This window comes from Colossoma macropomum, unplaced genomic scaffold (genome assembly GCF_904425465.1).
Source record: "Colossoma macropomum unplaced genomic scaffold, Colossoma_macropomum, whole genome shotgun sequence".
Lineage (NCBI taxonomy): Eukaryota > Metazoa > Chordata > Actinopteri > Characiformes > Serrasalmidae > Colossoma > Colossoma macropomum.
In genome coordinates this window covers 4,389,686-4,404,808 of record NW_023494784.1, presented here as the reverse complement: position 1 = coordinate 4,404,808, position 15,123 = coordinate 4,389,686, and the positions used below count along the sequence as shown (strand labels likewise).

At 38.6% G+C, this 15,123-nt stretch overlaps 1 protein-coding gene across 1 annotated transcript; it reads right to left on the bottom strand.

The window, feature by feature from the left end:
* Positions 1-1,223: 1,223 nt before the first annotated feature.
* Positions 1,224-13,564, bottom strand: pttg1ipb (PTTG1 interacting protein b). Its single transcript, XM_036576377.1, has 7 exons — positions 13,298-13,564; positions 12,024-12,076; positions 11,497-11,605; positions 9,283-9,385; positions 7,265-7,330; positions 5,251-5,297; positions 1,224-3,804 (listed from the first exon to the last, which is right to left on the bottom strand). Exons 1-7 carry the CDS (start codon positions 13,380-13,382, stop codon positions 3,761-3,763), a joined length of 507 nt encoding a protein of 168 aa, XP_036432270.1. The 5' UTR covers positions 13,383-13,564; the 3' UTR covers positions 1,224-3,760.
* Positions 13,565-15,123: the final 1,559 nt, after the last annotated feature.

The window sequence follows — 15,123 nt, the reverse complement described above, 5'->3', positions numbered from 1 at the left end:
AGTTCTTTGGCTTGTTACAATAGAAGAACCTTTTTGGTGCTACATAGAATCATCTACAACACATTCTCCATCAATCTGAAGAACCATTTCACCATGTGAAATTTAAGCATGCAAAGAACCATTAGAACCATAGAACCATTTTGTTTACTAAAGAACCCTTGAAGAACCATGTTTTACAGAGTGAGTAAAGGCTGATCCACTGAAAATAATAATAATAAAAGCTGAGTTCTTGTTGCTGAAAACTGATAAATTATACACTAAATCGTAATTCCTAGTAGAAAAGCGTAGTTTGTATCACAGAATGTGATTCTGAGAATTTTATCTTCTACATTTCTACATAGTTTTTTTTCATCAGCATTAAAAGCACTTTTACTTGTTGAATAAAGGCTAAAATGTTTTACCACTTTAAAGCAGTAAAACCCACTGAAGAGGGCGGAGTCTGTTTATCATGAACTCTGCTGTTTCACAATTATGCCATCTAGTGGAACCTTCTGCACATCTCCACTCAGCTTCACTCAACAACTTATAATATTTACTCAAATGAATCTTCATATAACTCTATAAACCAGACAGTATTTATTACACAAACATTTTAGTTTATAGACATACTCAGTTACAGATACTGATTACTTGTTAAACATATAATTGTAACCTAATCCAAAGGATTACTATATTAAAGTAATGTAACTTTAGTCCTTTCCATTACTTTTGGGTCTTTCTGAAGTCATATTAAATGAAAATAGGAGAAAACAATCTCAACAAGAATTTAATGAAAATGTTATTTTTATTCTGTTTTTACAAAGCAGAACGACAGATTATAGGCGAGGTTAATTTTGTGATTAACCCGCTTCATCTGTGCTGTGTGTACATTTGAGATGTGTTTATTTAAATAAGATGTAGAACCACAAACGGTCACCAAACTCACATTTAGTGAAATGACCAATATCTAAAAAATGGGGCACTATATGGAAATACATCAAACATAAAGATGACAAATGTTTCCAGTGCAAATAGTGCAAGTTTAGACATGTGAACAACATGAGAAGTTCAGGGGTTTTGGGAGATTTTATGAGTGATTCTAACAGGAAAGTGAAAAGTCGGTCGGTTCTGCTAAAAGAGGAAAAAACAGTAACAACTGATCACTACAAAACGATCAGGTTCATTGTGTCTACACTACACAGTCAGGTCCAGCACTCAGCACCTTTTCACTATTATTATTACTCTTAGTTTATTTTGGCACATCATAAGCCGATACCAAGTAACCCCAACTTGGGGCTGTTTGCTCTGAGGGGCCTGAAACCCCCTTTTTTGGTAAGCGTTTCTAGAAAAATGATGTAAATTCAAATATTGAGGCACTACAATGACAAATAGTCAGGGTGAATGTCCTGAATGTCCTGAAACAGAGGGGAAGATGGGAAATTAAGATTCAGGCTTTACTGCTATTTATTTCCAAAATATTGTGAACAACATCCTCAAAAAGACAAGAACTCACAGAGCCTCATTCTCCAATATCTTCCTGAGTTTGTTCCTAAGTTTGATCTTGAGAAAGATCCTAAGAAAAAGTCTCTGTCAGATTCATGACGTGTTCTTACAGCGCAGAACTGTTCTCACCTTTGTGCTCTTGAGTGTGTGTAGATTCTTACCTAAAAACAAACCCCACATAAGAGAATATCGGTGAATGAAGAATCTTTGTGAAAACTGCGAAAGTGGGTTTAAAGAAGAAATTTCTACTTAAGAACAGTTGGTGAATGAGGCCCAATGTTTGTTTAACAAACTCCCATCAAAAATGATAATTTATTAGCGCTGCATAATAAACATTTTCATTTGTATCTAGAAAACTTACCAAAGCCATAATTAGCTTCAGTTTAAGCCCAAGATAATCCTACACTGAAAGACATGCTTGCTTCTGCCAAAAGTCTCTCACAAAATGGACCTTCAAGTGCGCTGATATGTACTGTACATGTAAAATCAACATCCAGCTGCTGGTGTAGGACTATTTTTTTTGCATCGTTGTAACAAAGATGGAGCTGCTTTTAGAAAGCCCTTTTAAAATACGGGGTTCAGATCTTTATTTTTAAACATATCATTTAATACATTCTTTTTTGTTTATGTTTAGAGGTAAAACACAATAGGACCTTTTCACAAGAAACAGAAGTGTGTAAACGCTGAATAAAACGAGCTCCACTATTGCCTTACAGACAGTTACTCACTTCAGCCACCACAGAAAGGTGTCTCACTTTATCTTTGTCATAGTTGCCAAGACTGAAATTTGAGGGTGAGTCCAGAACTGTTGGAGAACCAAACACACAACAATGTGGGAGTCCAGACTCAACATAGGATATAAATGATACCTAGAAAAACTCCTTCCCAGCTATCAGAGCACAGTAACATCAGCGAACGTCTACAAAGTGATGAAATAACGGATGGTGAAAATAACTATCACCAAAACGCCAGATTAGCCACATTAGCTGGAGATGTTGAAACAGCTTGCCAACAATAAACTAATTGGCAAAAAACTAAAGACGCACACCAGCAGGGGGCGCTGAGTCGTCATGGTCTGTAGCGCCACTGTAGACGTTTTCCACAAACACTGACTCTAGTGAACAAACATCTGCTCCCCCCCGAGCTCTCGCTCTCTCAGATACCGACAGCTTCAGAGGGAGAAAATGAAAACTGTTCCTCTGAAAGCGGCTACAGCAGCAACTTTAAAGCACCAACAGCATTCAGTGAAACACTGGTCAGCAGCAACTTTAAAGCATGTTAACGTTAGTCAGCAGAGCTGAGATGCTGACAGAGGGTTTTTTTCCTCCATATGACAAAGTTTATTCCTTTGTTAACTGCACAAACCCATTTCTCCTCTGATCATCATCAGCTGACAAACCACTGAAACTGAGATGAGGCTGTTTTTGCTTCAAGCTCAAACACTGAGCTGTAAACGCTCTACTCGTCATCGTTATTAAGCAGCGTTACCTGCAACAAGAACTTCCAACAGAAAAAACACGAAAATGTGAAAAGGGGCTCTTATGTGAGTGGCTGAAAGTGGATAAATACACTACACGGCTATTAAATAACAACAAGAGAATCTGAGCGCTCGTTTCTCCTCAACGCATTACTGGTTCTACACTGTTATTGTTTTTGATCTTCTGAGTTATGATTTTACTTTTGTGTGCTGATATTTTGCTCACTCAACTGTTAAAGAGATTTTCAATTGTAACGTGACTAATAATCATATTTATTCAGTGGAAATACAAAAATACAATCCATACCTCATTCAGCAGATTTTATATTTATCATTTCTGTTCTACAAACAGCAGAATCTTACAAATCCGCCTCTCACTCACATTAAAAATTAGTCACTGTGTTTTGTTTTATAAATATGTTCTGTACTGTAGTGAGTTGTACTGTATATTTTCACAGGTATAATAACTTTTCATTTGGCAGATGTTCAAAAAAGTAAATGTTACATTTTCAATGAAGGATTAACTCGTTTAAATACAGTGATGAGAACAGAGCATGCAATAGGAAAGTATGTTCTGAAGACCCCACCCCCCGATATGAGAGAGAGAGAGATGCTGTGGATTTACAGTGCTGTTCAGGCTCAGAGTGCAGATTCAGACAGAGCTCTTCGATAAAAGCAGCATATTTACTGAGACAAATCACAGATAAAGAGTGAAACTGTCGGAGATTAAATCAGTGCAGTGGATCAGTTTCTGAAGGAGTGTGGACGTTCGGAGGGTCAGCTCCTCCAGGGTGGAGCTCCTCAGTTATTCTCAAACTTGGAGTACGGATTATCCTTCATTAAACCTACACAAACAAACAAAAACAGTATTAAATGTTAAAGTCGCTGTGAACAGTGAAAAATAACTGATTCTACTTCTGTTCTGAGCCCCATTTGTGAGTGGAACACTCAGTGTTTCAGTCAAACACGTTATTAGTGTATGCACACTGCAGAGCAATGGATACCATAGCAACCGCCTAGCAAAACCCTAGTGACCACCTGGAATACCTTAGCAACCACCTAAAAACACCCTAGCAATCACCTAGAAACACCCTAGCAATGACCTGGGATACCACAGCAACTGCTTAGCAACACCCTAGTAACCACCTGGAATACCTTAGCAATCACCTAGAAACACCCTAGCAATCACCCAGGATACCATGGCAACCATCTAGCAACACCCTAGCAACCACGTGGGATACCTTAGCAATCACCTAGCAACCCCCTAACACTTACATGAGAAATTATAGCAACCACCTGGAAACCGTCTGGAATACCATTGCAAACACCTAGCAACAACCTAGCAACCACATAGGATACCTTAGCAACTACCTAGCAACACCCAAGCAACAGTCTGGGATGCCAATGCAACCACCTGGGATATCATAGCAACCACTTAGCGGCATCCTCACAATCACGTAACAACACCTTAGCAACCACTCAAAGACTTTAGCAACTACCTGGGCTGCCATAGCAACTGTTTAGGAACAACTTACAGACCTGAAATCCACAGTAACTGCATTTTATTTGTTCTACTGCATTTGTAACTCACAAATAAAAATTATACTTCTCTAAAACACTAAAAGTAGATTCAGTCAAAGTTTCTGCATTTTATAAATGTTTATGTATCAGTGTGAGCAGGAATATAGATACAGAAATCTCAGCAGATTTCTACAGGAAAAATCAACTTTAAAAACACTGAACATCCGCACCGACCCTCGATTCCCATATCAGCACATCTCTAGTGAAAATGGTGTATTTTAATGTCAGGTTTGCTTTAAGAAGACATTCATTAAACCTGATCAGCTGGGGAAGATTAATCAGCAGCCATAATGAGAGCGTGTTTAAATTTTAAATGAACTGTTTGTTTCTCGTGACCAAATAAACACGTGAACAATAATTGATCACAGCTACACAGTAAATCACATTTATATTTGATTTCTGGATTCAATTCTGAATTTTCTTCTGTTAAAAATAAAAAACATTTTCTCTTTCTGCAAATCGAGACACACACAACAATAACTTTTCATCAGACTCAGATCATAATAAAACATCTCCTCTACTTATAAACTCTACTGTGGTTTAGACTGAACATTTAAAAGTTTAGAAATTTAGAGGCTTTTGTTAAAAACAATGCAGCTCCCAAAAACTCTATAAAAAGTGAGAGAAAGTGAAGATGAGCTGCAAACTATTTTGTACCAGCGCTGAATGTTTTCATCTATTGTTTTTATTTAAAAAAAAAAAAAACTTACCATATTTCTTGCGAATTTCATCGTGTCTCGATTTCATCTCTGCTCTCCTGCAATCAAACAAAGGTCATTAATAAGAGCAGCCATTCAAAACACTAACAGTGCCATAAGTAACCATCCATAAGTAACCGGACAGTGAGGTAACGTTTATGTTGGTTCTGTACTCCAGCACAACGGATCGGAAATTAAAGCAAAATACTCGCCAGGCTATGGTGGTGAGGGGAACTCATGGTCTGTTTCCAAGGTTTTTTAGCAAACTTCGATGATAACAGTGTACAGAATGGTACATACACCAGGGAATTAATGTTTTTTCCTCAAGTTGAATATATAGCTGGGCGATATGGAAAAAAATATAATATTGCAATACTTCAAGAAGTTTCCAAGATACACAATATGTCATTATTTATTATTTCAAACATCTGATCATTTGGAACAGAGAAAAGAACCAGTAATGCTACATTTAAAAAGTACCATCGAAAACCTTTAATAGTTAAACATGCAGTTGGTCAGTGTCTACAAGTACTGACGATATACACGATATGATCAGAAAAGTATATTGTACTGTGACAGTTTAGTACCTTTCTGAGAGTGTAGGATCAAATCGGAACACTTTCAGGGCACAGAGACTCACTTTGAAACTGAGCCTAGAAATGTGCTGGTTTACTGTATATACAGTATACCGCTATATTAAAGACGTATGGCAATGTTATTGTGGACACTTCAAAACACTGACACTGCACTTAAAAAGCTGCCTGTTTAACCCACAGACCAGAGACACAGAGCAGCCATGCGTTAACAAGCCCTCACTGCTCTGATCACGTAGCTGGCACATCGGCTAACCGCTGTTCAGAGGAGGAGCTGTGCTGAAACCGTCAGTGACAGATTCTATTATCTTTAACTTCTGAAGATTCAGAGTTTAATAACTACTACCCCAGGGGTCAGCAACATGCGGCTCCGGATCTTTTACTTTTACTGTCCTGTTGTGGCTCCACAGCAGAATCAGATTAGTAGGTAAAAATAAAATAATCCTCCTTTACAGTAAAATAAAGCTCTGCTGATCGTTCAACACAGTTTAACAATAAATGATCTTAAACTCTGGAGTTAATGTAGAACTGCTGATTCACCCTTTAACCCTGAAGACCAGCACAGACAACAGTCTCGCCTAGCTAGTAGCTAACGAAACGGCAAAGAGAGAGATTTAAGATGAACATCGATAATTTGGAGATGAATTGACTTATTTGTGTTTATAATCACTCCAGCTGGTTTCCTGATACGTTTAATCTGGAATGAGAAACTGTCAAACACTAAAAAGTCGTGAAGCTGAAGTTTCTCATTCGCTTCTTGTTTTGAATTTTCCCGTTCCACCTTAAATGGTGCAACAGTTACACTCTGGCGCCTCAGGCACCATTTAAGGTGGAACGGGAAAATTCAAAACAAGAAGCTGGAGAATGAAGAACTGACTTCAGCCTCGTAAAAAATCAAACACTGAGAGACATTTTACAAAAAACTGTTCTACTTTTTTGGAAAAGTTTCCTGCTGGAGATGTGAGAAAAGTGACTAGCACATTAGCACATACTGACACATATTTACAGCCAAGATGGTGAAATGGACATAATATGCGGCTCCCAGGGTGGTTTGATTTGTTGTTGAAAGGACAAAATGGCTCTTTTTAACGTTTGGGTTGCGACCCCTGCACTAACTCGTATAACGCTTTTTACTAGGCCACTGTCTGTGATGCACTGTAAGTATTAGCATATACCAGAATTTCCCCCAAACTGTACTGATAAACATTACTGTTAGCGTGTGAGCTATCAGATTGTACTGTAACCACAAAGTTTGTTTTTCTTTTTTTCTTCTTAAGCATTTTACAATATCGTGATATCATAAACCATGATAAATGGGCAAAGTAACTATCGTGATACGTAATTTTGATATCAGCACATGCCTAGTTGCACCAACTGTGCATCTATGGTCAGCCAACAGAATAACTCCATTGTGTCCTGCTGTAATCTCTCACCTCTCCTCCTGCCGGACTCTTCTCAGGTCAGCCTGTCTCTCCAGCCTCTCGTCAGCCTTTCTGGACCTTCAACATCAGGAAAATCATCATCGTCAATACCAGCTCTGCAGAACCCTCCTCAGAGCCTTCAGAACCTTCTGATCACAACTCAGATACTTTTACTTCTACACACTTAAAAAGATGATTCTTTTATTTATGATTTAGAATCATTTTATGGTTCTACATACGTTCATTTTGAAAAAATGTTCTTCTATTGTTACAAGCTTGACATCATAAACATAGCAGAACCCTTTTTGGTGCTAGAACAATATACAACACATTCTCCATCAATCTGAAGAACAATTGTACCATGCAAAGAACCGTTTTACAAAAGAAATTATTCTATATAGAACTCAGGGATCTAAATTGAACCACTGCTTTTATTAAAGAACGCTTAAAAGAAAGTTCTTCAAGTGTGATATACTGATTCCTCAGCAATGTTTTTCAATGTCTTACAAATAAAAATATTACAGCTCTACACCTACAATAAGAAACAGTTTTACTAAATGTTTGGGTTTTTTATTGTATTTATTATTATTATTATTATTATTACTATTTGTTAATTTTACACAAATTTTAAACTTTTTTTTTATTATTTTTTTTTAGCTTTTTCTGTAAGGCAGGTTACAAAAATCTATCCTGAAAGTTCCAGTTAAAGTGGGGAGCCCAGCAGCAATCACAAGACTGATAAAGTTAATCTGCTTATTGAATGTGATTTAAAGAGCCAATCAGCAGTCCAGATTTTGAGACAAGCGTGCTGATTGGCTCAGTGATGCTGATATGACTGACTGCTTACTGAAGAACAGCACTGTGCAAAAGTCAGCGAGTGTGTTTACATCATGTGATTTCTGCAGTTATCTGATTATTCAAATGGTATGTAAACAGTACATTCTGATTTCTTAGATCAGAGTAAAGTCTAGAAATCTGATTAAGAAATCTGATAAGAGGCTGGATTTTAACTCAGTAATCAGATTTCTCAGTGCTGTAAACTCTTACTCTGATTTCTTTCAGATTTCTCAGTCTGAGCATGTCTGAAAACAGACCACAGTACCGGAAATAAGCGAGCAGCGTCGCCACGAGACGCAGCAAAACACTTTTGGAGCGACGCTGAAACCAAATACATGCTTGATAAAGTGAAGGATTTAAATATTCTTCATCTTCTAGATGATGAATGTTCATGTTTTCAGGTAAAGTGGCGCAATGTTTTCAAAAAAGAGGTTTGAGTTTACGTTTACATCACGTCTTCTTCATTGGCCGGTTCCAAAGCAGAAATCTGATTACTGCCTGACTAATGTAGACGCAGAATTTACCCATTATCTGATTACTCAAGTGCATATAAATGCTTTGATCAGATTACTGACAAAATCTGATTTTCTGCAGTTATCAGATTATGAAGTGCATGTAAACGCACAAAGTGAAGTCCATGCTGGGAATACCGAGCTGCTTCTTCTTACAGCAGCTGAGTTGTTGGTGTGACGTGGTGCCGTAAAGTGTTACACAGTTCTGGCGAGAGGTTCTCGTGCTGCTCCTCTAAAGTTACATAACACTATAGCAGGCGTTCCGGCCCAGAGTGGCAACGACAGAGACGCCATTCTCACTGTTGTAAGTCAGTGTAGCATCAAAATAATGTTGAAGCTGCTGTTTTAAGGTAAAACTGTTAGATAATGTTGCTTTTATTATAACTATATATATATATATATATATATATATATATATATATATATATATATATATATATATATATATATATATATACACACACACATAAATGTATAAATGTATCAAAGGCAAAATCACCAATGCAGATATAATGTTATAAACCTGCACTGATCCTCCGCCAGTGCTTGACTGATGTTGTATGGTGATGTGCTTTTACTGTTCCTCTGATAAACAGGTGAATAGTAAGCGTTTCCATAGTGATGTGATGTGTGTTCTGAACGTGTGCTGTTAAAGAGCCTAACACAGAACATTAAACTCACCCAATGTTTTCACACTTGCAGCAGCAGAAGCAGCAGACGAGCACCGCGATGACGATCGCCCCAGCAACCACTGACAGAGTGATGATGAGCGCCTGGAAGTTCACTGATCAACAGACGAACACATTTACACTCCTGAGCTTCACTTCTGCATTAGAGTAATGTTAGAACGCCTAAAGGGGAAGTCCACCAATGTTTACAAAAATATGCATAATTAAGAGGTTCCGAGTGGTTTGGTGTGAAACGCTCTGAAACTTACGGATGCCTTTTATTGATACTATTATTATTATTATTATTATTATTATTATTTTTCTACTTTTTCACTTATACATGTATCTTTTTCCTTTTCTTATAGGTTATTTGAGACAATATTGATATAATATTCAAAAATCAAAAAAGGTTTTGTCCTGTGTACATTTTTCCACTGAAGGTCACTGGATTCTCTAAATTATGAGCTCAGTGAGGAGATGACATATGAATAGCATGCTGATAGCAACTAACACTCCTGCACACTGAGCTGACATCATATTAAAGTGAGCCTAAAACTTCAACACTGTTCAATCCAACACCAGCTACTCAAACTGCAGCCTGAAACTGAGAAACACCTCTAAACTACCACACTGGACAGAGCCTGCTGGACTGTGTGGGCTATTTAGGTGTGGTCAGTCTTACGATGTCAGTTCAGTGTGCAGCAGTGTTCGCTTACATGTAGCAGTATTTGCATTTCAGCTCTTAATTGACCCTGTAAAGCTGTGGTCACACCTTATCTCACCTCTCTATTTTCTTCACTGGGGTGCAGTAATAATCTGGCGAGTGTGGTTGGTCCTGATGTGGTGGTGTTTTTGAAGGGAGTATTTGATTTGGTTACATGCTAACTGGCTAATCTAGTTAACTAGATCGTTTTTTTTGACTGAGGAGCAGCTCCTCACCCTCTCTTCTTCTACTGGCTAACTCTTCCGGGGTTCGTGAATTCACAGGGCTAATGTTTTTTTCTCTGAGCGAAATTAAATTGCTACCGGAAAGCAAATTAAAGCAACACTACTTCAGCTTTGGGGATTTGGAGCCCTCTCTGGTGGAAAAATGTAATTGCACACAACGTGTAACATCAGTTGTGATTTAGAGCCCCACAAGCAGGTGAATCTGACTTTTGCGAGTGAGTTGAAAGAGAATTCAGAGAGAACTCAGTCTAAACTTGGTGAAGGACATGTCTCTGAGGATGTGAGTGAATTATCTACCATTGTTATCACATCCTCTTCAGTATGATGTTGATTTTGAGATTATTTGAGGCCGAAACATCGAGTCAGACCTTCTTTTAGAGTCTGAGTGTGACGTTAATATGTAAAGATGTATAACGTGGTGTGAAGTACTTGACACCTCCGACTTTTACGTGATTATTTCAGGCTTTACAGGGCGACTCACAGCAGCTCACGCTCACCATACTTTAGTGTTTATATTCTCCTTATCCAATAATGACACTTCTTTCAGTTTTGACAAAAATATTACATAGTGCTGCTTTAACTTTTCACGTTCATCCAGAACTGTCTTTTGGCAGGCAGACTGTACTCGGGTTTGGTGTAGCCGAGGCTTAATTCAGAATATCTGGTGATGTGCAGAGCAAAGACGCCCACACAGAACAACATATCTGCTTTGAACATTTTTGTTTACTACATGGGGAGATTTTCATTTTTCTCATAAACCAGCTCCTAATATCAGGAATTGCTAATATGGGCATGATGCCCATTACAGAGGTTTGTACCTGCCTTATACATCGATCAGGCATAACATTATGACCACCTCCTTGTTTCTACACTCATTGTCCATTTTATCAGCTCCACTTACTATATAGGTGCACTTTGTAGTCCAGCAGCACTGCTGTGTCTGATCCACTCAGACCAGCGCAACACACACTACCACACCACCACCACGTCAGTGTTACTGCAGTGCTGAGAATGATCCACCACCCAAATAGTACCTGCTCTGTGAGGGTCCATGGGGGTCCTGACCACTGAAGAACAGGGTAAAAGGGGGCTAACAAAGTATCAGACAAACAGATGGACTACAGTCTGTAACTGTAGAACTACAAAGTGCACCTATATAGTAAGTGGAGCTGATAAAATGGACAATGAGCGTAGAAACAAGGAGGTGGTCAGAATGTTATGCCTGATCAGTGTGTCTGCTCTGTGGAGATAATTGCAGTTTAACTGAACTGTTTCCTACCCCAACACTTCCCCCAGCGCGCTTCAGACAGACCACACAGACTCGCTGGGGGCAGGACGCTCTGGACCGGATAGTCTACACACTTCTGATTAGTGATGCACCACAAACACTGCAAAACAGAACTCAGACACATAAACGCACTCAAAACACACAACTCAGAACTTCATATGAAGAATGGCCAGTGGGTTAATCAGCAATACATCTATAAAATATTCTAAGAATAACAATAAATCATTTTTCCTGTTTTTAAGTTTTTGATCGCAGTTGTTAAATGTGGCACAACTGATGCATTTTTTTCTGTCAAAATATTGTGATGCATATCATGTCTTGTGAAAATGCCTTTAAATATCACAATACAATATTATTTCCATATCATGAAGCCCATTCAGGAAAGCCAATATTACTGCTGTGAAGTTCTTCTGTCTAATTACAGATTCACTCTGTCACTGATTACCTGCTTGTTCTGTCACTGATGCCTTAATAAACGGACAAAGTAAAAGAACAAATAAACAGGGCGTAAAACTTACAGTAACGTTAGACAGACATTCCTCACAGCTGGTGTTGGATTTCGCAGCACAGCCTGAAAGAGAAACGTACACATTACAGGCTATTCAGTGAATAATCAACTTCATTTATGGGCAGAAGGGGAAAGTCCTGCCCACACCGCCCTGCAAACTACAGGACACACTCACTGTTTCTCTTCATAATCACAGCTACAGGCCCTTAGCGGGACCAGGATTCTTCAATAAAGCGTGGCCACAAATTCATACACTGAGGCTACCAATTAATATATTGAGGCCACAAGTTAGTATATTGACTCCATGAGTAAATATATTGGGGCCACAAGTTAATAAATTGAGACCATAAGTTAATAAATTGAATCCATAAGTTAATATATTGATTCCATGAGTTAATATATCAAGGCAACCAACTACTATACTAAGGCCACAAGTTAATTTATTGAGATCACAAGGTAATGTATTAAGACCATGAGTTAATGTACTGAGATAACAAGTTAATATGTTTAGGTCACGAATTATAGAGCAATGTAGCAAAAATATTTTGTATACAGGCTTTACATAGCGCTCTATGACATTTATATAATACTTCTATAATCATCATCTAAAATATTGAGTCCCCTGTATAGTACACGCAGTGCTGTATTATAGTAATCTATACCGCTTGTGTAGTATCGTGTAGTGAACTACAGTAATAAGAGTCTTGATGGAGTCCTGTATAAATATATGTAGTTATTATTGTGATTTTTCGTAAGTGAACAGGAATCACATGACTGCAGTGAACCGCATGATTCTTATTGCACAACAAGAAAACCAGAACAGGGAGTTACAGACACAAACAACCACGATACTGTAGAATATCATATAGATATTAATGTTGTTAAACTCAGAGCCCTGCAGGGTCGGAGCTACTGAACCCGCTCTGTTTATGTTCGATATTGTTGTGCGGTTCTGGGTCACGTGATCGAGCATTAACGTTAAATCCGCTGAAAACTTTTAACTCTATCAGATATTTAGCCGTTTTCCGTAACTTTACACACAATAATACACTTTATAATGTTTAATTCAGCATCTAAACTGGTTTATATGTTACTCAGCAGCTCCGGTGAAACTTTATCACGCAGTTTTAACGGTTTAATTTAGCTAAACAGCTAAAACAGTCAGCGCTAGCGGGTTAACTTTAACGCTAGCCAGTCAGAAAATGTGCTATTTTTTAAAGGATGCTGTGGTTTAACCGTTAAACCGCAGTTTAGATGAGTTTTACAGTAAGTTTACAGTCTTACTGGTTGGTGTGGTTTGAGCTGAAACATCCACCCAGCGGAAGGAGACCAGCAGGACCGAAAACACTGCCAAACCCCAGAGCTTCATTTTACACAGACACAGAGAGAGAGAGAGAGAGAGAGAGAGAGAGAGAGATAAACACGGAGAGGAGCTGACTCTAACTCTGACTCTAACTCTGACTTTAACTCGGGATAACTCCAGCTGCGGGGCGCAGTAGGTTCAGGAGATCCAGGCTGTGTTCCGTATACTCTATGTCCCCTAAGCCCTAGCTTCTAAGCCTAGCCTTGTTCACTACACTCTAAACCCTAACTACTCTAGCCTTGTTAACTGATCCAAAACCCTGACCGCAAACCTTAGCCTTGTTTACTATACCCTAAACCCGAACCTCTAAGCCTAGGCTTGGTCACTTAACCCTAAATCCTAACTATTCAATTCAATTCAGTTCCGTTTATTGGTGTGTAGTAAATGAATTAAGACTTACACTTCAGCCAAGACAAGATAATTACTTTATTTTCACCAACATTTTAGAAATGTTCTTTATAATTTTATTTTTTTATATGATCATTATTTTATTACTATTGTTTGTTGTTGTTGTTGTTGTTGTTGTTGTTAACCAATTACTGCTCAATAGCAGTAACGCTAACCAATCAGCACTCAGTAACAGTAATGCTAACCAATCTACTGCTCCTGAGCAGTAATGCTAAGCAATCACTGCTCAGTAGTAGTAATGCTATCCAATCAGCACTCAGCAGCAGTAATGCTAACCAATAAGCGCTCAGTAGCAGTTATGCTAACCAGTCAGCACTCAGCAGCAGTAATGCTAACCAGTCAGTGCTCAGTAGCAGTAATGCTGACCAATCAGCGCTCATTAACAGTAATGCTAACCAATCAGCACTCAGTAGTAGTAACGCTAACCAGTCAGCACTCAGCAGCAGTAATGCTAACCAATCACTGCTCAATAGCAGTAATGCTAACCAATCAGCACTCAGTAGCAGTAATGCTAACTAATCAGCAATCAGTAGCAGTAATGTTAACCAATCAGCACTCAGTAGCAGTAATGCTAACCAATCAGCACTCAGCAGCAGTAATGCTAACCAATAAGCGCTCAGTAGCAGTTATGCTAACCAATCAGCGCTCAGTAGCAGTAATGCTAACCAATCACTGCTAAGTAGCAGTAATACTGATCAATCAGCACTCATTAACAGTAATGCTAACCAATCAGCACTCAGTAGTAGTAACGCTAACCAATCAGCGCTCAGCAGCAGTAACGTTAACCAATTAGTGCTTAGTATCAGTAATGTTAACCAATCAGCAATCAGTAGCAGTAATGCTAACCAATCAGCACTCAGTAGCAGTAATGCTAACCAATCAGCGCTCATTAACAGTAATGCTAACCAATCAGCACTCAGTAGTAGTAATGCTATCCAATCAGCACTCAGCAGCAGTAATGCTAACCAATCAGCACTCAGTAGCAGTAATGCTAACTAATCAGCAATCAGTAGCAGTAATGCTAACCAATCAGCACTCAGTAGCAGTAATGTTAACCAATCAGCACTCAGTAGCAGTAATGCTAACCAATCAGCACTCAGTAGTAGTAATGCTATCCAATCAGCACTCTGCAGCAGTAATGCTAACCAATAAGCGCTCAGTAGCAGTTATGCTAACCAGTCAGCACTCAGCAGCAGTAATGCTAACCAGTCAGCACTCATTAACAGTAATGCTGACCAATCAGCACTCAGTAGTAGTAATGCTAACCAATCAGCACTCAGTAGCAGTAATGCTAACCAGTCAGCACTCAGTAGCAGTAATGCTATCCAATCAGCAATCA